This window comes from Squalius cephalus (assembly GCF_949319135.1).
Source record: "Squalius cephalus genome assembly, chromosome: 23".
Lineage (NCBI taxonomy): Eukaryota > Metazoa > Chordata > Actinopteri > Cypriniformes > Leuciscidae > Squalius > Squalius cephalus.
The window spans coordinates 17540555-17562863 of NC_137144.1; the positions used below are offsets into that span (position 1 = coordinate 17540555).

General features: G+C 37.2%; 3 protein-coding genes across 4 annotated transcripts in view; 1 reads left to right on the top strand and 2 right to left on the bottom strand.

Annotated features, from left to right (window-relative positions):
* Positions 1 to 11095, top strand: part of cep290 (centrosomal protein 290) — a 32492-nt gene extending 21397 nt beyond the window's left edge. Inside the window, exons 34-52 of the mRNA XM_079859768.1 lie at positions 89 to 196; positions 340 to 539; positions 1768 to 1981; positions 2220 to 2357; positions 4286 to 4507; positions 5537 to 5665; positions 6121 to 6266; positions 6424 to 6579; positions 6678 to 6801; positions 8066 to 8200; positions 8336 to 8422; positions 8503 to 8667; positions 9213 to 9335; positions 9430 to 9602; positions 9678 to 9819; positions 10104 to 10177; positions 10264 to 10358; positions 10450 to 10508; positions 10584 to 11095. Coding sequence (XP_079715894.1) covers positions 89 to 196; positions 340 to 539; positions 1768 to 1981; positions 2220 to 2357; positions 4286 to 4507; positions 5537 to 5665; positions 6121 to 6266; positions 6424 to 6579; positions 6678 to 6801; positions 8066 to 8200; positions 8336 to 8422; positions 8503 to 8667; positions 9213 to 9335; positions 9430 to 9602; positions 9678 to 9819; positions 10104 to 10177; positions 10264 to 10358; positions 10450 to 10508; positions 10584 to 10766 — 2673 coding nt within the window. The 3' untranslated portion in view covers positions 10767 to 11095. The remainder of the gene's footprint in view (positions 1 to 88; positions 197 to 339; positions 540 to 1767; positions 1982 to 2219; positions 2358 to 4285; positions 4508 to 5536; positions 5666 to 6120; positions 6267 to 6423; positions 6580 to 6677; positions 6802 to 8065; positions 8201 to 8335; positions 8423 to 8502; positions 8668 to 9212; positions 9336 to 9429; positions 9603 to 9677; positions 9820 to 10103; positions 10178 to 10263; positions 10359 to 10449; positions 10509 to 10583) is intronic.
* Positions 9334 to 18385, bottom strand: rlig1 (RNA 5'-phosphate and 3'-OH ligase 1). 2 transcript variants are annotated; one of them, XM_079858438.1, is made up of 7 exons: positions 18155 to 18385; positions 16006 to 16123; positions 15499 to 15594; positions 15227 to 15343; positions 13196 to 13393; positions 12552 to 12721; positions 9334 to 11547 (listed from the first exon to the last, which is right to left on the bottom strand). In XM_079858438.1, the coding sequence occupies exons 1-7, from the start codon at positions 18242 to 18244 to the stop codon at positions 11359 to 11361; spliced, it is 978 nt and encodes a 325-aa protein (XP_079714564.1). In that variant the 5' UTR covers positions 18245 to 18385; the 3' UTR covers positions 9334 to 11358. The 2 variants fall into 2 exon arrangements, with proteins under 2 accessions (XP_079714564.1, XP_079714565.1); XM_079858439.1 differs by having other exon boundaries at positions 16006 to 16120; positions 18155 to 18375.
* Positions 18386 to 18532: 147 nt separating this feature from the next.
* On the bottom strand, positions 18533 to 21491 carry borcs5 (BLOC-1 related complex subunit 5). Its single transcript, XM_079858440.1, has 5 exons — positions 21238 to 21491; positions 21010 to 21073; positions 20701 to 20844; positions 19567 to 19724; positions 18533 to 19494 (listed from the first exon to the last, which is right to left on the bottom strand). The coding sequence occupies exons 2-5, from the start codon at positions 21065 to 21067 to the stop codon at positions 19267 to 19269; spliced, it is 588 nt and encodes a 195-aa protein (XP_079714566.1). The 5' UTR covers positions 21068 to 21073; positions 21238 to 21491; the 3' UTR covers positions 18533 to 19266.
* Positions 21492 to 22309: the final 818 nt, after the last annotated feature.

Consider the following 22309-nt stretch of genomic DNA (forward strand, 5'->3'; position numbering starts at 1 on the left):
TTAAAAACTGAGGCTTCATAAACTTGTGATCTTTATTGCACAATTAAAAGCATAAAAGCTCATATATCTTGAATTTATATTTTCCCAGGAGCAGGAAGAGATTGGCAAAAGGCATGAGGAAGAGGTCAGGGCTCTGCATCAGAAACTGGACGTGTATATGGACACATCGCTGGACCGTTTCAAACAGACGGCTCTGGTACCTTGAGTATTCATTATAAAGCACAATTTGGCAGAGCGGGCCAGAAAGTAGAAACTAGTGCACATAATAAATATAGTAATGTCATAAACCATGGCTGCTGTCAACTTTAGTTGGCTATACTCCGTTTTATTTTTCTCTAGGAGCTAATTAAGAAACCCACCATCACCGTACCGACCAATAAGCACTTGGTGCGGTTGGCAGAAATGGAGCAGACGGTGGCTGAGCAGGACAATTCGCTCTCCTCACTGACACACAAGCTGAGGGTGGTCATTGCAGAGCTGGACCAACAGAGGCAGCTAGCAGCAGCACAAGCCATGGAACACGCTGCAGAAACAGCCAGGTGAGACATTAAAACAAGTGGCCCTATTTTAACGATCTAAGCGCATGGTCTACAGCGCACGGCGCAAGTGCACTTAGGGCATGTCCGAAACCACTTTTGCTAGTTTAACGACGGGGAAAATGGTTGGCTCGCCCGGCGCATGGTCTAAAATGGTTGTCTCTGTTCTCTTCGGATGCAAAATTCACTTTTATATGGTGTTTGCATATAAATGTGTCTTTGCAGTGTGTGGACACAACCGACATACAATGAAAAAAATCCATTCACTCCTTTTTTTTTTTTTTATCCTCAAAAAGCCTAAACACTCTCAATAATCAAGCCTTTTGGATTGTCTGAGCAATATGATGTCATATTGCTCATGCTCCGCCCACGACCGCTGACGGACTGTCCCATATTATCATATTTCCGCCCTCAGCCATATACATGTCTTGTGTCGACACACCCATGGAAGAGAAGGGTGGGGTGAGCAGGTGCTCATTATCATTTAAAGAGACATGCACCGAAACGGGCCGCTGTGAACAGAGCTGATTTTGAGGAGGTAAAAAGAGTGTTGTTTTACACAAGCATTGAGGAATTTTAACTAAAGTATGTTACAAACTTTACATGAAGACCCTAAAGAATCATACAAACTTGTGGAAAATGTGTATCCGATGACCCCTTTAATGAGTAATGGGTGTGTTTTGGGCGTACTGTGCAATAAACCAGTCAGAGTGTCATCTCCCATTCCCTTTAAAAGCCAGTTGCGTTTGTGCCATGGCGGATTGTTATTTATGGCGCATCCCTGTGTGTGTAATAAGCAGAGTGGACCCGCGTTGTGGACCCGCCTATAGGTGCATATTACTAATGCGCCCTTTAAATAACAAAAAGAAATACTGCGCCATTGACTTTAGACGAGGTTTTTGTTGGTCAATGGCGCAGTCTATTTCAGTTGCCTCAAAATAGCAATGCACCAACAGTGCACCCGAACACACCTCGCTTTCAGACCAGCACGCCCATGGGCGCACAAATAGGCGCAAATGCATTTGCTATTTAAACAACGTGGTGCAGGACGTGAAAAAGGTTACTGCGTCAGGCTGAAAAACTAGCGAAAAACACTTGCGTCGCGCCTTGGGCCACATTGTGCTAGGTGTATGATAGGGCCCAAGGCCAGAAACAATCCCAATTTTTCGATATTGATCAATATCAAGATATTTATTCCTCATGCCACTTTTAATGGTGTTTCATTTCCAAGACTGGAGGAGAGACATGCTGCCCAAATGAAGGGTCTGTCCCAGGAGGCAGAAGAGCTGAGAGCTCAGCTTGTTCAGATGGAGAAAGAGCTGCATTACCTTCGTACGGAACTTGAGGCCCAGAAAGAGGCCAATGTCAGGTCACCATCCAACACCATGAAGAACCTTGTGGAGCGGTTGAAGACACAGCTGGCACTCAAGGAGAAACAGCTGAAGGTACCTCACAGTGGACAACTAGTGTAAATGTGCAGTCAGATTTACCATTGATTGGTGAATTTTCATGGGTGAAATACAGTCATTTTAATTGAAATCCACGCTATTGGGAATGTCTAAGGTGCCCACGAAACTGTGCCAAAGTTTTGCTAATGTGATATCACCTTAATTCTTCTGGATAGGGTTTTCCGCTGTGATTTTTGAAAGTGACTAAGATCAGAATTTGGTTCCTCACCTGCAGGCTCTCAGTAAAGCTCTCTTGGAACTTCGTGGAGAGTTGACATCTCAAGCAGAACAGCAGATCATCGCCAATGCTGCTCAGAAGGAAGAGACCCTCAATGTTCAACAGATCGTTGACAAGCAGACCAAGGAACTAAGGGTAAAAATAAGGAAGAAGCCTAAATTCCTACCCTATTCCTGAACCAGCTTTTGATGAGAAAGGTCATGCATCCAATCAAAATCAAGAATACTTTAAATAGCACAAATGCATCTGTCATTTTGTAGAAGCTCACCAAATTGCAAGGTAAAATAAATAATAATAATATAACAAAAAAATTGTTTTGCAATGCTCAAAAAGCATTGGCCAGTTGCTTCTGTTAATCATATGGAAGCCTGTTTTCGCCACAGTTGAGTAAAAAATATAATTCTGTAAGTCATAATAATGAGAAACTTTCTCATAATTATGACTTAGTATCTCATTATATTGAGAAAGTTTTTCATAATAATGACTTAGTATGTCATAATAATGAGAAAGTTTCTTGCAATGAGAACATTAACATTAACATTTCAAAATAACGCTAGCGACATCCGCTGGTCAAAGCCGTGTAAATGCAACACAGCAAACATGGCACACTCTGCAAAACAGTTAAAGTCAGTGTAATCTATAATATCATTGAATAACATTAATGATAAATTATCAGTATATGAGATGGGCTTCCATACTAGATGGTCTTTTATTCATTTGTAACATGTATTTGTATTTTTGTATATGAACAACAAGCAGCAACACAGAAGGGTGATCCATGGATTTCAAATAGATAGAGGAATGATAAGACAGCATATCCAAGTCTGTTAAAAAACGCTTCATCTGGAAATCTGTGTACAAACATATTTTCAAGCAGTTTTGTTTTTGCATAAGGGTCCGTTCACAGAACGTGCTTTTTAATTTATTTTCCATTGTGTGTGTTACGTTGCGCTCGCGTCTTTTGCTGCGTCTAGCGCTCACTTGAAAAGAAGTCCCACTGCCCACTTATGTGTAAATGTCCCCCAAGTCATAAACATCTTAAAGGGGTGGTATAATACCCTTTTCACAAGATGTAAAATAAGTCTCTGATGTCCCCAGAGTGTGTATGTGAAGTTTTAGCTTTAGCAAAATACCCCACAGATATTTTTATATAGTATGTTAAAGTTGTCACTTTTTGAGGGTGAACAAAAACACACCGTTTTTGTGTCTGTTCCTTTAAATGCAAATGAGCTGCTGCTCCCAGCACAGGGGGCGGAGCTACAACAACTTGTGTCCTTTTACCTCACAGACATGCACTGGAAATTTCAAAAACTGTTAGCCTTTTATGTTCAAACCAAAGTCAGAAAGATGGAGAGACTCAAGAAGACATGACAACATTTCTGAATGGTTAGTTGATGAATTTATGTATCTTATGTGTAGTGATCTTCTAGTTATTGATTAGCATATTCTGTCTTGATAATCTATAAATCGCGTTCCGGGGGCGGGGTTTATGTAAATTTTAGGGTTAGTGATGTCACTAACCCGGGAGGAATGCCGTGTAGTCCCTACCAGCCGTTTGTTGTTTGTTGTCAAATATATTAATCTGATAGTTTTGTAAGGCGTCGAGTTCATGCAACACAATTTCCATCAGTGAGCACAAGCAGGCTCCTTTGTTGCCATGGTAACCGCCTTGCTTCTGCATTCCACTTTCATACCTTTTTTCTTGTGCATGCGTAGAACGTAGTACCAGAAAAGTCATTACGAGAAAGTTTCTCATTATTACGAGAAAGTTTTTCATTATTATGAAATATTAAGTCACTTTTATGAGAAAGTTTCTCATTATTATGAGCTGTTAAGTCATTATTATGAGAAAGTTTCTTATTTTACTAAACTGTGGCGGAAATGGGCTTCCTTATTATCATTTGTCAATCAAGTTTAAAAAATGTGCCATAGGACAGTTACTTGATGGGAGCAACCAACAAACTTTCAACTTTCTGGTTTTTAAGACACCCTTAAAATTTTCAGATACTGAATTGTACCCCAACCCTAACCAAGCAATTATTTATCCCCGTGTTCCTCATCAGGCATGTGTGAGGGACCTTAATGAGGAGCTCCAGCTGGCTAAGGATGGTGTACGAGCGGCAAAAGCCAGAGAAAACTCGTTGAAAGAGGAGCTGGAGAACTTGAACACGGATCTTCATAGGAGCCAAAAATCACATAACAAGCTGCAAAGTGAGAAAGAGGCTCTGGAAGATCAGCTGAATGAGCAGAAGAAGAAGGTCCAGAGGCTCAGCAGCGGCCTACAGGTCAGACTGCATGTTTTTCTAATCCAGAAAGGTTCTTTACCCTTGTTCACTTGTACCATAAATGTTTGCGGTTACAAAATTCCTGTCTCTCTGATCTTGAGTAATCCTACCAGCAGCTCAAAGCACTTGGACAGTGAGTCATTGGCCCTCTTTTCTCTGCAAATGAAGAGCTTCTGCTCAATGTCTGGTTGAACAGAGCACTTCTTTGACGGCAGTGAATACGTCTAGACACCATTGTGTTGCTCCTCGCTTTTAATCCTATCAGAGTTTGTGGTCCTTGGGAAGAAAAATAACAGGGGCTTTATTTGTATGTATAATCATAGTCCTCACAACTTTTTAAAATAAATAAAGTAAAATTTTATTTATATAGTACCTACCTTTCAACTGTTTACAAAGTGCTTATAGGGATAGTTCACCAAAAAATGAAAATTCTGTCATCATTTACTCGCCGTCATGTTGTTCCAAATCTGTTTGAGTTTCTTTCTTCTGTTGAACACAAAAGAATATATTTTAAAGAATGTTGATAACCAGACAGTTGATACTATGGAACTATACAAAATACTATGGAAGTCAATGGCTACTGTCAACAGTCTCTTTGAAAATATTAAGCATCACAACTGTGTTCAACATCGATAATTATAAGAAATGTTTCTTGAGCACCAAATCAGCAAATTAGAATGATTTCTGAAGGATCACGTGACACTGAAGACTGGAGTAATGATCCTGAAAATTCAGCTTTGCCATCACAGGAATAAATTACATTTTGAAATGCATTAAATTAGAAAACTGTTTTTTTAAATTATAATAATATTTCACAGTATTACTGTTTTACTGTATTTTTGATCAAATAAATGCAGCCTTTAAAAGTCTTACATACAAATGAAAGGAGAGAAAGAAAATACAATTGTCAGAGTAAGAATAAAATGAGTCTAAAATAATAAATAAATGTGACTTTTTCCACGACTGTATATCAGAGCTGCTGCTGATGTGTGTGTGTGTGTGTGTGTGTGTGTGTGTGTGTGTGTGCAGGCTCAGGCTGAGAGTGATGGACCCACAGTAGAGGCTCTTCAGAAGAAGATCCGTAAGTTAGAGCAGGAGCTGGACAGGAAGTATATCTCAGACCCTGCAGACAAGAGGAGCGTACTGAAGGAGGACAAGGTGAACTAGAACTGCATTTACTGTAGGGAAAAAATACAGTTAGGCAGTTGAAGAGTAATTAACTGCAGAAAAATGTGTGGAAGAATCCTAAAGAAACCTTTATATCTTTCAATGGTAAATACAGTAGTCAACATTTGAAGTGGATTAAAACCTTTCATCAAAGTTATACATAAATTTTGAACAACACCCGTTCTTGTCTTAGGACAACTTTGATTAACTTTTTTTTACTTCAAATGTTGACTACTGTATTTTATTTGATGTTACATGTTTGTTTGAGCTCTTATTCTTTCATACCCACATTTAATTTAATATTTTGTGGTCACAGTCTAGCTTTCTGACGAAAACTGGTTATATTTGAAAAAATAAATTATATTTAAATCATCATATGTAATCCTTGGTGATTTTTTGACATATTAATCATATATGCATCTTGTAAATTATTTCTATATTTGCAGTCTTCTAAAGATGAAATTGTGAGGTGGGAGGAAGGTAAAAAGTGGCAGGCCAGGGTGGAGAAAGTGCGGAACGTTCTCAAGGAGAAGGACAAAGAAGTGGATTCTCTGTCTAAACAATTATCAACGATTAAGGAACTTTACAGCAGGTCTGTGCCATGACACTAATCCATCCATATAATGGATGGAATAAATAAATATGACCTACATTTATGCAATAGATGTAAACTTAACTTTACCATTTATTAAAAGCAAGAACCAAAGTTGAAGATTTCCACATGTTTATGTTGGCTGATGTCTATGAAGGTTGGAGCAGGAGAAGTTGGGTCTGCAGAGGAAACTAAAGGGCAGAGGAGTGACCGCAGATCAGGTCGTTGGTGCACGGACCCTTGAAGCTGACAGAGAGATTGGGGAACTACATAAAAGAAACGCTGAACTGGAGCAGCAAATCATAGCCATAAAGTGTGTTCCAAATCGTGCCCCTTTGTATCAAAGCAGTATGTGCAATTATTTTGTATGTTGTCTTGATGAATGTTTCTTATGTGTGGTTGGTTATGAAGGCAGCAGCAGGCTTTACCCCGTGATGCTGCAATGGAGGATATTACCATCAGGAACCGATATCTTGAGGAGAGGATTCACTCCCTGGAAAGTCAACAATCCAAAGAGTCTCCATCCAGACCATCTGTAGGTGCAACACTTTCCATCTTGCTGTCTTTTAACACTTTTTCATGAATTTCACTCCACTAATATCACTCTCATGCTTCCTCTCAAACCCATTTCCTTCTCCATACCTCTATTACATCAATGATAATGAAGGACAAACATCTGGCATCACCATCTCAGCTCAGTTCTTCATCAAAAGTTCGTTCTATGACTTTTGATATCAGTGAAGCTGAGCAAACTCAGTCTCCATTATTAAATGACACAATCCCTGGATCAACTGAAATTGAAAAGGAAGTAGCAACTCAAACTTTCTTCACAAGTGCAGCAGAAGTGAGTCAAGATGAGGAACAGAACAAGGAAAATTGTGTTATTGATTCGGAACCAGAAGATGTGAATGAAATCGAAAAAGAGGAATCTGTGGAGAAAGAAAAAAACGAATCAGATGAGCCTCAAGGAGGACAAGATATAGTAGTTTCGGAACATGCACAGGAAGAACTGAAGACTAACAGAGAGACAGAAGAGATAAAGTCAGGGCTGACACATCAAGAAAATGCTTTGGAAGAAGATCAGCTGGAAGATAAACCAACTGATAATGGAAATATGGACAACAGTTGGACTCACACAGAGACTTCAAAGGTACAACTGGAGGATGATCCACAAGATAGAGATAAGGAACAAGATCCTGAAGAACAACATATTGAGATCACAGAGTCTTTAAAATCTGAAGGTGATCCAATATATTTGAAAACTTCTGCAGGGTCTAAAGAGGTTGAGGAAGAAGAAACGCTGCTCAGCAGTTCAACCACATTTGATGCCAAACTGGTGCCTGAAGAACCAACAATGGAGGAGACCATGTCCTTCATACCTGTGGAAGATGTGGACCCTATTTTAAGTGAGGATGTTAAAGGTTCCTCCACTAAGGCACTGAACGCTGATGTTGTTGGAAGTAAACTTGATGTGTTGGATATTCTTCGACCTGTAGAATCAGACTTCACCGTCTTTCATGACAAAGAGCAGACAATGAAAAGCAAAGTGAAAGCTCGAAAGGTACTTGACGCATAGGAGTTCCCACTGCACAAAGCTTCCAGTTGTCCGCCCTATAGCAGTGTTGGCTTTGCGCTTGTGACTTTGCCTTTCCAGACCCGGAGTGTCTGCTCTTGTCCCATAGCAACTTTGTTTTTGTATTGCACCCTCTCCATCTTGCATCGAAAAATGTTTTTGTTGTCTGTGTGTTATTTAGCTATGTGTTTTCTATGGCTTTAACATCTATTTGTTGTTTCTGTAGACGTCTGGCCGTGGTTCTGGTACCCCATCTCAAAGAGAACACGAGTTCCAAAAAGAGAACCTCAAGTTGTCCACTGAGAACCTGGAACTTCGTTTCCAACTGGAGCAAGCAAACAAGGACCTGCCTCGATTAAAAGTACAGTAAAAATCGAAATTATTAATAGCATGTTTAAAAAACAAACATTTAAACAACCTACCAACTGCATAACGTAATTTAACCTGAATTATTATTCAATATGTTGTACTTACTTTCCTCTCCTTGTAATGAAAGGATCAGGTGTCTGACCTCAAAGAGATGTGCAGTGTTTTGAAGAAGGAGAAAGCTGAAGTGGAGAAGAGACTCAGCCATATTCGTGGGGTTGGTAGCAGCATGTCTGAGCTCTTAAAACAGTGATCCTCTCATCTCCTTTATTCATATTTTTTGGTCCTCTCATACAGTCTGGCCGCAGCGGGAAAACCGTACCTGAGCTGGAGAAGACTATCGCACTGATGAAGAAGGTAGTGGAGAAAGTTCAGAGAGAGAATGAGAGCTTGAAGAAGACATCAGAGGCCAATGTGCGGGAGCAGCTTGCCAAACTGGAACAGGACCATGTGAAACTTAAGGTACATTTTGTGTACATGTTCAATGAGACACTACCAAGTTGGTAAGATTTTTTTTTAATGGTTTTGAAAGTCGTCTCTCATGCTCACCAAGACTGAATTCAAAATACAGTAAAAAAAATTAAGTTCTAATGGAAAATAACTTTTATTTTTAATATATATTTTAATTGTAATTTATTCCTATTATCAAAGTTGAAAACAGTTGTGCTGCTTAAAGGGATAGTTCACCCAAACATGAAATTTTGCTGTTAATTTAGTCATTTTTTCTTCAGTTGAAATGTAAAGAAGACTTTTAGCTGAAACCTTGGTTCTTGGTGGTTGATCAATGGCTACCGTCACTTTTGGATTAAGAAAAAAACATACAGGCAAAACCAAATTAATACCCGTGGCTCCTGATGATACTTTGAGGTCTTATGATGCGAAACGATGAAAATTTTGCTTCAGCTGTTTAATTTGTGGAAACAATACAAGATTGTGATAGTTAAGTACATCATTCTTTTCTACATTCTGTAATAATGTGTACCCCAATATTTTTATTTTTGTTACAGTCAGAATATGAAAAGCTGAAAGGAAAACAAGAGGAACAGCTAAACGCAAGACTTGAGTCAAAAACCAAGGGCATTGAGAAAATCATGATGGAAAACGAACGCTTGCGTAAAGATATTAAAAAAGTAATTTCCATTACCTTCATGTCAGTAAAACTTTCATGTATGTGCCCTTAATACATCACATGTCTAAGATACACGATTTTTTGGTAAATTGCAGGAAGCAGAAGCTGTAGAAAAGCTGAGGGTCGCAAAGGCCAGACTTGAAGTAACCAATGAGAAACTAAAGGTGGAGCTCGAGGAGACCAATCAGAGTCTGTTATTAGCACAGTCAAAGGGGTCATCTTTAGATGGGGGAGACAGCAAAACCTGGAAATCAACAGTTGTGACTAGGTAGTACATTTACTTGAGTAGTACTATATCAATTTCGTATTCATGTAAGGTCATTATTCAGTTTTCCCTTCACAGGTTATTTGAAAAGAAAATGAAAGGTCTTGAGAGTGAAATCGCTAAGAAAAGCTCTAGCATATCAGAACTGAAGGTGCAGCTACAAGAGGCTAATGAGAAACAGCATGCCACACAAATCACTGTCAACCAGCTGCAGGAACAAGTGAGAGACCCATCTGTATAATAAAACACTGTAATACAAGCTGAAATAAACTAACACACAAAAAATCTGATTTGAGGGCAAAAGAGGGCTTTGAAGGTGTTAATGTGTTTTGTGTGTGTGTGTGTTCGGAACGACTTGAAAGTCTGGTAGTGTCTGGAAGTCGTCAAATGGATTATTGAGTGTTTTATCTGTTTTTAGTGTGTATTCTGTGTAGTGTATTCCAGCTTTAACATGAGCACATTGCCTTTTTCCCAGAGAACTAATAACCTAATGTGCATCAACAGGTGGAACTTCTTAAAAATATCCCAGTGGAATCGACCACTGACAAAGGGCTTGCCAGAGAGTTTCAGTCAGTGAGGTGAAGCACTCAACAGGCAGAATATCCATGACTTCAAAGTACATAAAACAACTCAAAACTCATTCATTGCCAAATGTCCCATTTAGATTGGCCAATAAACAACTTGAGAAAGAGAAAGCTCAACTTCTTCGCCAGATCCAAAGGTACGATGAGCAGCTTGGGACCAGCAAAGTAGGACCAGGTAAGATCACCATTGATTTTTTTGAAGAATTTCTTCTTATTGTACAAAACGACATGATGCATATATCATCAGCCTGGCTCCCGTTTTGTAGGATTCAATGAGCTCCAGGAACAAATTAAGGCCGCAAATACTGAAAAGAAGAAATTACAGGTATTCCTAAAAAAAAAATCTCTAAATAATCTGCTGATTTTAAACCAAGTCGCATTCTAAATGCTTTCATTTTAGGATGAAGTGAGGAAACTGACCCAAGAGCTGAAAAGCTTTGACCCGACATTTTTCGAGGAACTTGAGGATCTTAAATTTAATTACAATGAGGAGTTGAAGAAAAACATCATCCTAGAGGAACAGCTGAAGAAGCTGTCGGATCAGTTTGGTGTGGCGATTCCTGTAGACGTGTCTATCAGCTAACAGACATCAGATCATTTTTCAGGTCATCAGATTTTATTGCTACTGCTTATTTAGAGTCAAATATGTACATGTAACAATGTTACTTCACTTTATATTCAAGTACAATTAGGTTGAAATGTTTTATAAGTAGACGTAGGTGTATATTTATTTATTTTTTGTCAAATATTAAGACATTTTCATACAAAGTTAGGTTTTACAGTATTTGTGATTTGTGGCCTTACTAGCAAGAACTGAAACTAAAAGTTTTTTTTGTTTTTGCATGTATAATTATCAATCACTGCCTCATTTTTGAGACCCCTTAGATGTAATAAACGTCAGTTTGCTTCGTTTATTTATATACATATTCCTCATGTCCTCTTAAACCTATTTAAACAAACTAAAAAAGAAAAAAACTACCATTCTCTAAAAGAAATGAAAAAGTGCTAAATATAAAGCATTCGCATACATCACATACCCAAGTGCAAATATGAGCAAGGTGTCAATGGGAATTCGGAACAGGCAGTTTTGGCTAATATTGAGTGTTAGGAAACCAGTCTTCACTCTGGTTAAAACCAGATGTAGTAGGAATGTTTGGTAGTTATATTTGATGGGATCAGGGTTCAAACTGAATGTCCTGTATGCAGCTGAAGGGTTGTCCATTTATGTTGGAGAACGATTTGAATAAGTCCTTCTCGGAAGCATCTGGATCACATGTTGTTTCATCAACGTGGACGACCACTGGTCTGGTGTTCAGGAAGGCGTCACCAACAGGCCACTTCAGACCGAGATGATGGCGGTGTATCTGAAGAGAAGATTTAATATGACTTAATCAGAAGAAAATGTGGATAATGGCAACAGCAGCAGAATGATGTTTACTTAGGCCTTGTCCACACTAATACATTTTTGTTTGAAGACATCTTTTTCTTTTTGGCCTTCCATCCACACTGAGGGGATGTTTACACGACACGGTTTTCAACTAAAAACGTAAAACTTTTTATGCGTTTTGGCCGCAAGTTTACACGATAATGGTGTTTTTGGGTGCCTAAAAACACAAACTTTTGAAAACGGGTTTCAAAGTGCAAGTTTTTGGAAACGGTCTCCGTGTAAACAAAAAAAAAAAAAACGTGAATCTCTGAAAACAATGATTTCGTGCACATGCGTATTACGTGTTCAGTCTATAGTTTTTCATCGCCATCTAATGGCCTGGCAGCAGAATACAGGCTTTTTAGTCGTTTTCGCAGATCCGTGTGAATGGGGATCGTTTTGACAATGGTGTCGTCTGTACGCGGAAAACTCAAAGGAAAAACTTCTCCATTTTAAGCATGTCGTTGTCATGTAAACGTACCCTGAGATAGCGTTTTCGTCCTGCGAAAACTGAGCTTTTTGAAAACGCTTTCCCAAGTGGATAAATTTTTAGTGTGGACAATGATGTATGTTCCTTTGCGTTCCTTTGGCTTCATGCTGAAAATGTACTCGCATCAGAGCAGTCGCGTTATAGACCAAACATAATGGAAAGTGAGTGCAACCTGGACGCATCAGTGAATGGTGAGATAATTTGCTGAATAAAAGGATCCTGTCAGAAGAATAGCAGGAGACTTTAGTCCGTTCCATCTGTATCATCTCAGTGAGCTTTTATGGGGTTTTACGTATGCACAGTAAGGTGAATTCAGCGTTTTCCGACGTTTCAGTGTGGACGATAAACTTTTGGAAAACGCTAGTGTGGACGGAGGGCATTTTGAAGCCAAAACGCTGTTTTCAAATATATCCGGATTAATGTAGATGTAGCTTTATTAACCCTTTGTTTACCTTAATCAGTGTCCCGTCGTCACAGTGCCAAACAATTCCCTCCACTCGCCCCTCTTGGCATTCCTGAAACCAGGAAAACAGCTGCTGGAATTCCACTGGAGGAGCGTTCCGGATGCGCAGGACCCCATGAGGCACCAGAACATGGACTGGATGCTTCTTACTCCCCAAACCTACAAAATCCCACAGTCAGTTGCTTCCAAAACCAACAGAATTCCAGTTGGTTTCTTACTTCCCAAAACACTTTTTTGAAAGATATTATTACTTTTATTTATCAAAATGACAAAACTGATGAAGTATTTACTCCTGAAAGAAAGCTTCCAGAAAGTATTACAGCTTCCACAAAAATATTAAGCAGTAGAACTGTTTTCAATAAGAAATGTTTCTTGAGCAACAAATCAGCATATTTGATTGATTTCTGAAGGATCATGTGACACTGAAGACTGGGGTAATGATGCTGAAAATTCAGATTAGACATCACAGGAATAAAATACATTTTAAAATATATTACAATAGAAAACATTTATTATAAATTTAAATGCTAATTACAATTACTGTTGTATTTTTGATCAAATAAATGCAGCCTTGGTAAACAAAGAGACTCATTTCAAAAACATTAACCACAAACTTTTAAACATTATACTTGCCATATGGATTTCCGTTAACATTGGTCCCGATAAGTTCAAGGGTTTGCTCCATGAGGTCAGCCAGAGGTACGCTGGCAATTTCAAGCAATCCTTCATCATCCACATGTGTCTTCAGGACAAGGGCAACACCAACATCATAGTTGACCACAGAGGCGTGCCAGCAATACTGCTTGTTGGCTTGATCCACCGGAACCCAACCTTCATAAAGAGATATAACTACTATGCCATCAGTAGGGGTGGGAGATATTGACAAAAATGAATATCTCGATATTTTTTTCCAATATCTCGATATCGATATTCAGACGATATTTTTGCCATCCTTCAAAGAAATGTATGCAAACTGGCAAAGAAGGTCCAGTTGGTCTTTTGACTTGCTGCATTTGACCTATTATTGTAGGCTATAGAAAAAACAATAAAGGAGCTAACTAAACAGAATCTGAGGTAGCCCCTACTTTTTCCACTTACAAAATAAAACAATAAAAAAAAAAAAATGGAACTAGGCACCTCTTGCAACAGTGATTATTAAATCAAACAATATTGTTGATGATGATAATTCAAAGTAAAAAAAAAAAATTTTCAGAACACTATAATTCCATCCATTTTTTCCCCAAAACGCCTTTTTTTCCTCAAAACGCTATAAATCCATCCATTTTCTTCCAAAAATTGATGGTTTGTCTTTTTAAAAAAGTCTTTTGTCTTTTATTTTTCTTGTTTGCATTTATGAGGAAAAAACAATATCACGTGACAGTTCTCCATTATGGACGCGCGCTCTGAAAGCGGCACTAAAAGACTTTCAAACTTTCACAGAGAACTCAAAACAGAAAGCACAAAGCCTTTCTTTAAAACGAATTTCGTTTTGTATTATTTGTATCTTAATTTTAATACATTTTTCATTCACCAATTTCCTGAATTTAATACATAAAAAGTAATATAGGCTAGCAATCACAACATAAGGTGCTTGAACTGTAGATATCATCATGAACCGAACCGAACCGTAGCCTACTCGCCTCACAGGCCTAAAAAATGTGAAATATATTTACAGAAAGCTGGTTCTAAACAAAACCATCCAAAACAAAATAAAATAAAACTATGTAGCCTAATAAATGTGCATTTCTCCGGTGCGTTCACTAGCCTACTGCGAAGATCGCGAGTCAATAGTAGATCGTCAACTTCATCTTTGCAGCCGACACAGAAATTAATAAACAATTAAAATGTCTTATTGCAATATTTTACATATTCATAATCATTACTTTTGCTGGTTCTTTGAGGCAGCTTTTTAGGTTTATGGCGTTTTGGAAAAGAGCTCTTCACATACAAACACCGTTTCACCAAGGCACAGCGGCCCTTCAGCACATAAGAACAAAAAGAGAAAAGCACGGACTTACTAATTACGAAACTTTGATGTGGTTGAACAGGTGAAACAGTCACAAATTCCTATGCAACTCAAACCTTCTCAATACGAGTTATGAAGGAAGAGAACAGCATTACAGTTTTCAGCGCGTCCTCCTCTGATTGCTGTGTTGTGACTGAAAAAGTGCGTGCGGGAGCACATGCGCAAAACGTAGGTTTGTAAAATGTCCTTTTGTAAAATGACATATGATAAAATAAAAATAATTAATATATAATTTTCCAAAACGGTTTTGCGCATGTGCTTCTGCGCGCACTATTTCGAATTTGCGTATGAATGTGCGTTTTTGACGACACGGGACCATCGGAGGTTGCTTCCGGGAATAGTACTGCCCTACAGTATTAAAAATCACTACATATAATTGTTTAGAAGGTTATAGTGTGCGTTATTTGTTTTCTCTTTAACTTCTATCAGCTCTTTTCATGTTTGGGGGGTCGGATTGTACAAATTATGAAATATTCGATATCCCAATTTTGCATATCGTCCAGACAACAATTTGGATATTATCGTCTAAACGATATATCGCCCACCTCTAGCCATCAGCTGCCTTTATTTTCAAGTACAGTATAACACTGCAACAAGAAGATGAGGTACAAGAGAGTGTTTCAGAGACACCAACCCACCGGGAATGTGTCCATGTTCGTCAGGCACTGGATGGCCATTCTCATGCTTGACTCTGTGAGCAGCGATCCAGGATTCTGGCACTTCTCGGAAATCTTCATCCATGTTCCACACAAATCCTGTTATTTAACAGAGAATAATTCACTGCTTTGAGACCGTTTCTTGTTAGCCAGTGAGTGAAAATAACACTATTGTGTTTGTTCTAATATTTATACAAGTTAAATAGCGAGACAAGATTAATATGATAAGATAAAAATGATTTAGACCGAAATACCTTTACAGGTCTTCTGTGAATACTGATACTTTTTGAATCTCTTGTCCGCCTGTTTGGTGGGTTTCCGATCCAAGCGAGCCCAGAGATAAGGTTCCCCTTAATAAAAAAATGAATTATTACTTTTATTCAGCAAGGACTAATTAAATTTGTCGAAAGTGACAGCAAAGGCATTTATAATGTTACAAAAAGTTTCTGTTGTTCTTTTGAACTTTCTATTCAATAAAGAATCCTTGGGGGAAAAATGTATCACTGTTTCCACAAAAACATTAAGCAGCTGTTCTTACTGTTCTTCAACATTGATAATGATAAAAAAAATGTTTCCTGAGCACAAAAATCAGCATATTGAAATTATTTCTGAAAGAAGTTCAGATTAAGCTTTGCTATCACAGGAATTACATTTTAAAATATATTAAAATAGAAAAGTTTTTTATTTTTGTAATACTTAATAGTACTTAGTAATAGTAATTTTTGACCAAATAAATGACTCGTTTATGAGCCATGTTCTACCTTTGTATGTGGTGACATAGCAGCATGTCCCATCAATCTTCTCAGTTGCTTCAGCACAGTGAATGCCTGAGGCAAGAGCAGTAGGGTTCACTTGCTCAGTGGCCACCACCTGGAACTGCTGTACGAGAATAAGAGAACGAGAACATGTACAATCGGATAATCAATTCAATCTACCATATACAATGCATGATGACATGTTATGTCATACGTTTTATGTGATTGTATACATAGGCGGAAATCGCGGGGGGGTCAGGACCCCCCCTATCTGAGGGTTGTCCCCTCCTAAAAATATAATTAAAATATGTGTATTGTAAATAATATAATGATATATACTTAAAATAATTGTTTAAGTAGTAAAACAATAAAAATGCAAACGGGGCAAATACAAATAAACGTTTTAAAATTTTGAGTCCCCCCTCCCTTGCCTCAGTGCTTCGGTCCACTGCCCGCTCCCCTTTTACCTCATCACAAACAACTCCAATAAACTCCAGTAAGTCAAGGCTATTTTATTTACTTTAAACCTCGGATGAAGTGATTATTTTCTCTTTAATACAGAATATGCTGCGTCTGCGTCATTATTAAATCATTGACATAAAATGTTATGATAACCAATCACTTACTTTTGTCACCGATGTAGTCCGCCTCGCTATGTTGGCGATTATAACCTTGTTTTATACAGTCAGTGCGTTAAACGTTACCTAGATTGTTTAAAAACCGTTCCCTCACACACACACCCAAAGAGTGTACGCATACACCTTGTGTAGTCTTGTAGATTAGACAAGTGCGGGTGCGCATTTAGATTTTCACGCTTTCACTGTGTGATTTAGTCATTTAATATAGTTGATCTAATATAATATCACACAAAGAGTGCAGTTTTTCTCCAGATATTAACATGATAATAAATGTGATTTAATAAATTGATAATTGAAAAGTTTACTTTTAGACACCATATTGCCTGTTTTAACTCTATTTCGCCAACGAAAATAGTTGAAAACTAAGCCAAAGCACTGTATTTGCGTCTCTGAGAAACACTGAGGTATGTCCTTACTGAATTATGAATCAGCTTTTTGAACGAATCAGTTGAATCACAATGACTCACTCATTAACAATGAATTGCTGCCACCTACTGGCGGTTTTAATTTCACATTTAAAGTATCTTTTCATGTTTTAAATAATTTTACATATCAATATTCAACGTTTTATGTTTTAAACAAAACATTATTTATGTCTGTGTAAAATCTAAATGCCATTTCAAATGCAACTTTTGTGTTTCCTCTCCATTGCAAAGATTTTGTTGATATTATTTAATTTGATTGGTAACAGCCCTATTGTGACTTATTATTATAATTTAATTTAATGTATGAAATTGACACAAAAGATGATGCATGCATATATTTAGGTTTAAAAATACATTTATAAAGGTAAAAATGCCAATGAAGGTAAAAATCTATTGAAACTTATTGGAAAAATTATTTCTGCCACTGCTGTGAACTGAACCGCCACACAGAATATGAAGAATATCAAAAACTTTAGGAGTCGGCTGTCCTCGGCAGTCTTAAACATGCCAAGTTACCAGCACAATAACACACTCAGCAAAATATTGTCTAATTATCGTTATCGATAAAAGCCCTGAATTAATCATCAACCATCATTTTTTTGTCAATTTTGCACACCAATGAAGAATATTTTGGTCAATTTATCAGCTTTTTCAATGAACCAGAGAGAAACTTTGAGAAGAAGGATAATGGAACGGTCTAGCTACACTAATAATAGCAGTAAGGCTTTCCTCTGTGTACACACATATCCATAGAAAGTACAATTTTGCCTATATTATTGGTGTCCCCTTCAAAAAATTGCTCGTGAGGAATGTTATGTTTATTGTCCCCCCCAACATTTAGATGAAATTTACGCCCCTGATTGTATAGCACTTTTAGATCAGCCCGTTGACATGCATATATAGTTTTGGGTGCAGTTTCTCCCTTCAATGCACCGACTAAAATAATAATTAAAATATATATGAAAAAATGATGACGCTGGCAGTAAGCATGCGCCATATTATAATGCATTTACAATGTTTATAGGGTTTTGGTGATAAGACAACATGTACTGTAACAAAAATGCAGCTGATCTGACCAGCTCATGCACCCACCTGACAGTCGCGTTTTCTGGATGGTTCGTTTCTCACTTCCGTCAGGAAAACACATGGGATTTTCTGTTGCACGGAACCCAGACGCCGCATTATCACCGCTGTTAATCAGCTTTTATAAGGAGTGTGTTGCTTTACAGACTGAATATTGTCTGGTGAAATCAACACATTATCAGATCAGCCATTCACATGCGCCTATTGCTATTTTGTTTAGATTTCCTCTCATTCTGTAGAGCTGTTAAGTTGATCTTTGTCGCCATCTATTGGAACGGAGAGTAAACGGTTTTTGTTTTTAGATTGAGCAGGTTTAAAGTGAATGAAAGCCCGTTTCTGCCTCGGAGCAAAAAAAAGGTAATTGCGACTTTTTAATATTTTATTTTTAAAACCGTTTTACACAAATAAACGAAGAAAGATTTAAATAATACGCTTTCATCTACATGGAGCGGGTCGTCTCATGGGGGCGCCATGTTGAGATTCACTGACTCTAGTCGGTAACCATCGTACTTTCGCACGAGGATTAAATCTATCAATGCTGACTGAAGCGAATTTCTACGTTGTCATTTGAAACTGACATTTTGAAACTATGTTTTTATTTTGACTTCATGCTCCATCATTTCAGTTACTCAAGATAAATATATCCAGTTTATTTAACTAAACATTTAACCTGCATAACTGAGAAGAATTCACATTCGCAGGCATATTTACGATCCTAACTCTATCCTCCAAAAGTATTATTTTTAATAAATCTCTTGAGTAAACAGAAAGTGTATAAACAATTTAATGCCAACAACTTTAATGACATGAGTCTATGGACAGCCTCTCAAGAGCATATGCATGACTTCTCATTAAATAACATTTTATATTACAAAGGCAGAATGTTATCTTCTCGTGCCATTTGAAAGCTCACAATTAAGCCTATTAATATATACACATATTTACCATTGCAGTATTACAGTTTAAAATTTTGTACCATGTAACTTGTTTTAGGCCAGAAAATACCATATCCAGGCAAAGTGCGAAGTTCCATAGGTAGCGACCAGAGGTGGGTCTATAAAGCACAAGTTAATCAGTATGAACCCACTATGAACTCTATTTGTTCTAACTGATGCCAGAATCTATTTAATGTCTCCATCAGGCTTCATGCTGAAGGCTTCCAGGCGCTCGCTCTCGGGCAACAGGTTGTTGAGACGCTCCATCAGTGGGATCGTCTGGTCGATGCCCATCTGGATGCGTCTCAGAATCATCGACATCTCATTGACCTTTTGGATCTGTTCGGCGTACTTGGCGTAACGCTTTTGCCTCTCCTGCATGATGCTGAATATCGCCTCCACTGACAGATCCATCTGAGAGAAAAAAAAGTTAAGCAACAGATAGCTTGTAAACAGAATAATTCAGTAGAAATAATGGGTGAATACCTCTTTGATCCTCTTGACCAAAGCATTCTGGTCAAAGGCAACAGCCTCCGCACACTGGTGAAGATGATCCTGATATCGGACGCACAGCTGCAGTACCTGTGCGGAATCCAGCTTTTCTAAACAGACAGTGCTGGGGGAGGTTTGCCCACTGAGCACACCTAAAACGATGACACCAATATTAGGCCCAAACTGAGATTCATAACATTATTAACTAATTCTGAATTGATACAGATTTCATGAATCGATTCGATTCCTATTCGAGTATTTCAATTAACTACAGAGTCCAAATACAACTGCTAGTTAATTTTAGACAAAATAATCAACACTTACATAAAATCTTATATAACTCGAGTTGTATACAAACATTTTAATGCACATAAGGCAGTTTTTGTATCAACTTTTTAATTATATAATCATGCTCCTATGGAGGCTTATCTCCATCACGGAGTAAAGGTAATTGCGACTTTTTATCTCACAATTCTGACAAAATATAAACTCGCAACTGAGAAAATGTCAGAATTGTGAAATAAAAAGCCACAAACATTTATATTTTTATTCTGTGGCGGAAACAAGCGCCCATAGGTTTCACACTCCTATTCGTTATTGAAATATAAATGATTGTGACTGTAATGCTCATTAAAGATTGATTAAAAATGAAGACATCACTAACAGGTTAAGAAAAATAACAATGAATATGTAATATATTGCATACATTTATCACAATGCTCCTCTTTAGATTTTTTTGTTCAACTGTTCGGTTGAACTGAGGAAGCTACAGTGATCTGTAATGCCACATTAAAGAATGTCAAAACGACATTTATTTGAATTTTCATGAAAAAATGTAAAGAATTTGGAAGCTAAGACTGTTTCATATCAAAAGTAACAAAGCTTATTGCGATTTATTAGATGGGAGGTGCACTACAAAGTTTTGATCATTCATCAACTGAAAAGAGCATAGACTAAAAAAACGATCTTGGGATTTATAAATCGATATGCGTTCATCAAAATTAAGATAGATTAATCAATATTGTCAGCCCAGCCCTATTCTAAACCATTTATTTGCTTATAAAAAACACCTAAACTAACAGCATGGTTGTTAGCATCAGATTAGTAGGCATTTGGACTGCTGCTTACCTTTTAGAAGAGGCTGAAAGGTGGGAATTTCCTGTAGTTTTATTACATCTGGATCATTATGGATATTCCGTAATGACTGAGTTCCTTGGGTAACAACTACTATGTCATCCATTTTGGCTCTTTGCTTGGCTGGAGAGGGTACAACTGAAACAACAAGACAGAACTTACTGACAGGTAATGCTGAGAGAATATACACAACATAAGAAGCATCTCCTTTTTAACAGATTTATATCGATAATAAAAACTGACAAATTACAGATAATGATGCCATTCCCATGTATAAAAATCAGCAGATATAATGTTGATTACCTGAAGCACTGAAGTCTGAATGTTTATGTTCAGCATCTCCACTCTGTTCAGCACCCATGGTGCACTGAAGAAAAAAGACAACACAATGTTATATATATATATATATATATATATAGTAATATTTACAATATTTAATATATATACAAGGATAATCTGATACAGAAGTACGTTTTATGTTTTGTTTTGTTTTTAAATTACGATAAAGAAACTACATAATGCTTTACTTACCTTGATGTTGATGTTTTTAGTTGTTTAACGGCTGTCTAACGTTACTTGTGGCGATTTCATTCGGCTGGCCGTTTTATTGAATGAAAGGTTTGCTAATGTGTTACATTGTAGCTTACGTAAATAAAAGACATTGTGAGATGCCAAACCAAAATACTGACTGCAGATACCATGTACGTTGCTGTATTTTTTAGTAAATAAGGTTACAATCACTGGAGGTACAAATCAAACATCCGGTCTAATAACATGAGACGCGTGATGATGACGTCGTGGGTTTGTTTTCATGTGACCGTTCAAGCATGTACGATTTAAAATAAAAAAGCACTTTTCCACACTTGTATCTCTCTATTAAACTTACAGAGAAAGAGAGAAGAAAAAACGTTTCTGGCAGTTTAAACAATACGCTTAAAATAACCTGATTTGCTTTTATATGCTTATAATGATGATTGAAATATTATTTTTTTTATTGCCTACTTTATGTACACAAAAGTGATAATGTACATCCCAATATATATTTAGAATTATATAAATTATATATTACAATTAATCTTTCTAAAACTGATTTATTTTTTTACCTTCTAAATGTATTAACCAGACATCATTTAAAATCAGATTTTGTCTGCATTAGTTATTTTTAAACATTCATGTGGTGTGACAAATAAGCTGCATGAATAATACATTTAAAGGAATTAGCCAAATGTTGTTTTCAAAACTTTTTGATGACACCTTGCCCTGATCCCGCTTATAACAACACAATACATTATTAATAACTAATGTGTAGATTTATTTAAAAGCCACCTTTTTATTAAATAATTTAAACTATTAAGAATAATGTAATACTGTTACATTACATATATGGGGAAAATCCTTTGGAATTCTTCCCCTTTCGTAGTTTTAATTGTTTATATATCCAGTTGCTTGTCTCTGCTACCTTTGTTTTCATCAGGATGGGTTTTGAACACATTCATATTCCAACTGTTAACTTCGAATTTCTTTCAAATAAATAAAAAGCTATTGATTTTAAGCATATGATTTTCAACAATCTCATCCATTTTTCCATTGAGCAAGAACATGA

Bases quoted from the DNA above. Each gene is read 5' to 3' on its own strand.
- borcs5 (XM_079858440.1), bottom strand. From the start codon at position 21,067: ATGGGTGCTGAACAGAGTGGAGATGCTGAACATAAACATTCAGACTTC. The intron at 19,725-20,700 runs GTAAGCAGCAGT...TCATCGTTTTAG, and splicing joins CTTTCAGCCTCTTCTAAAAG to GTGTGCTCAGTGGGCAAACC. The intron at 19,495-19,566 runs GTATTCACCCAT...TTTTTCTCTCAG, and splicing joins TGGTCAAGAGGATCAAAGAG to ATGGATCTGTCAGTGGAGGC.
- rlig1 (XM_079858438.1), bottom strand. From the start codon at position 18,244: ATGCGGCGTCTGGGTTCCGTGCAACAGAAAATCCCATGTGTTTTCCTG. The intron at 16,124-18,154 runs GTGGGTGCATGA...ATTCTCGTACAG, and splicing joins CCAGAAAACGCGACTGTCAG to CAGTTCCAGGTGGTGGCCAC. The intron at 12,722-13,195 runs GCAAGTATAATG...GGGATTTTGTAG, and splicing joins TGTTAACGGAAATCCATATG to GTTTGGGGAGTAAGAAGCAT.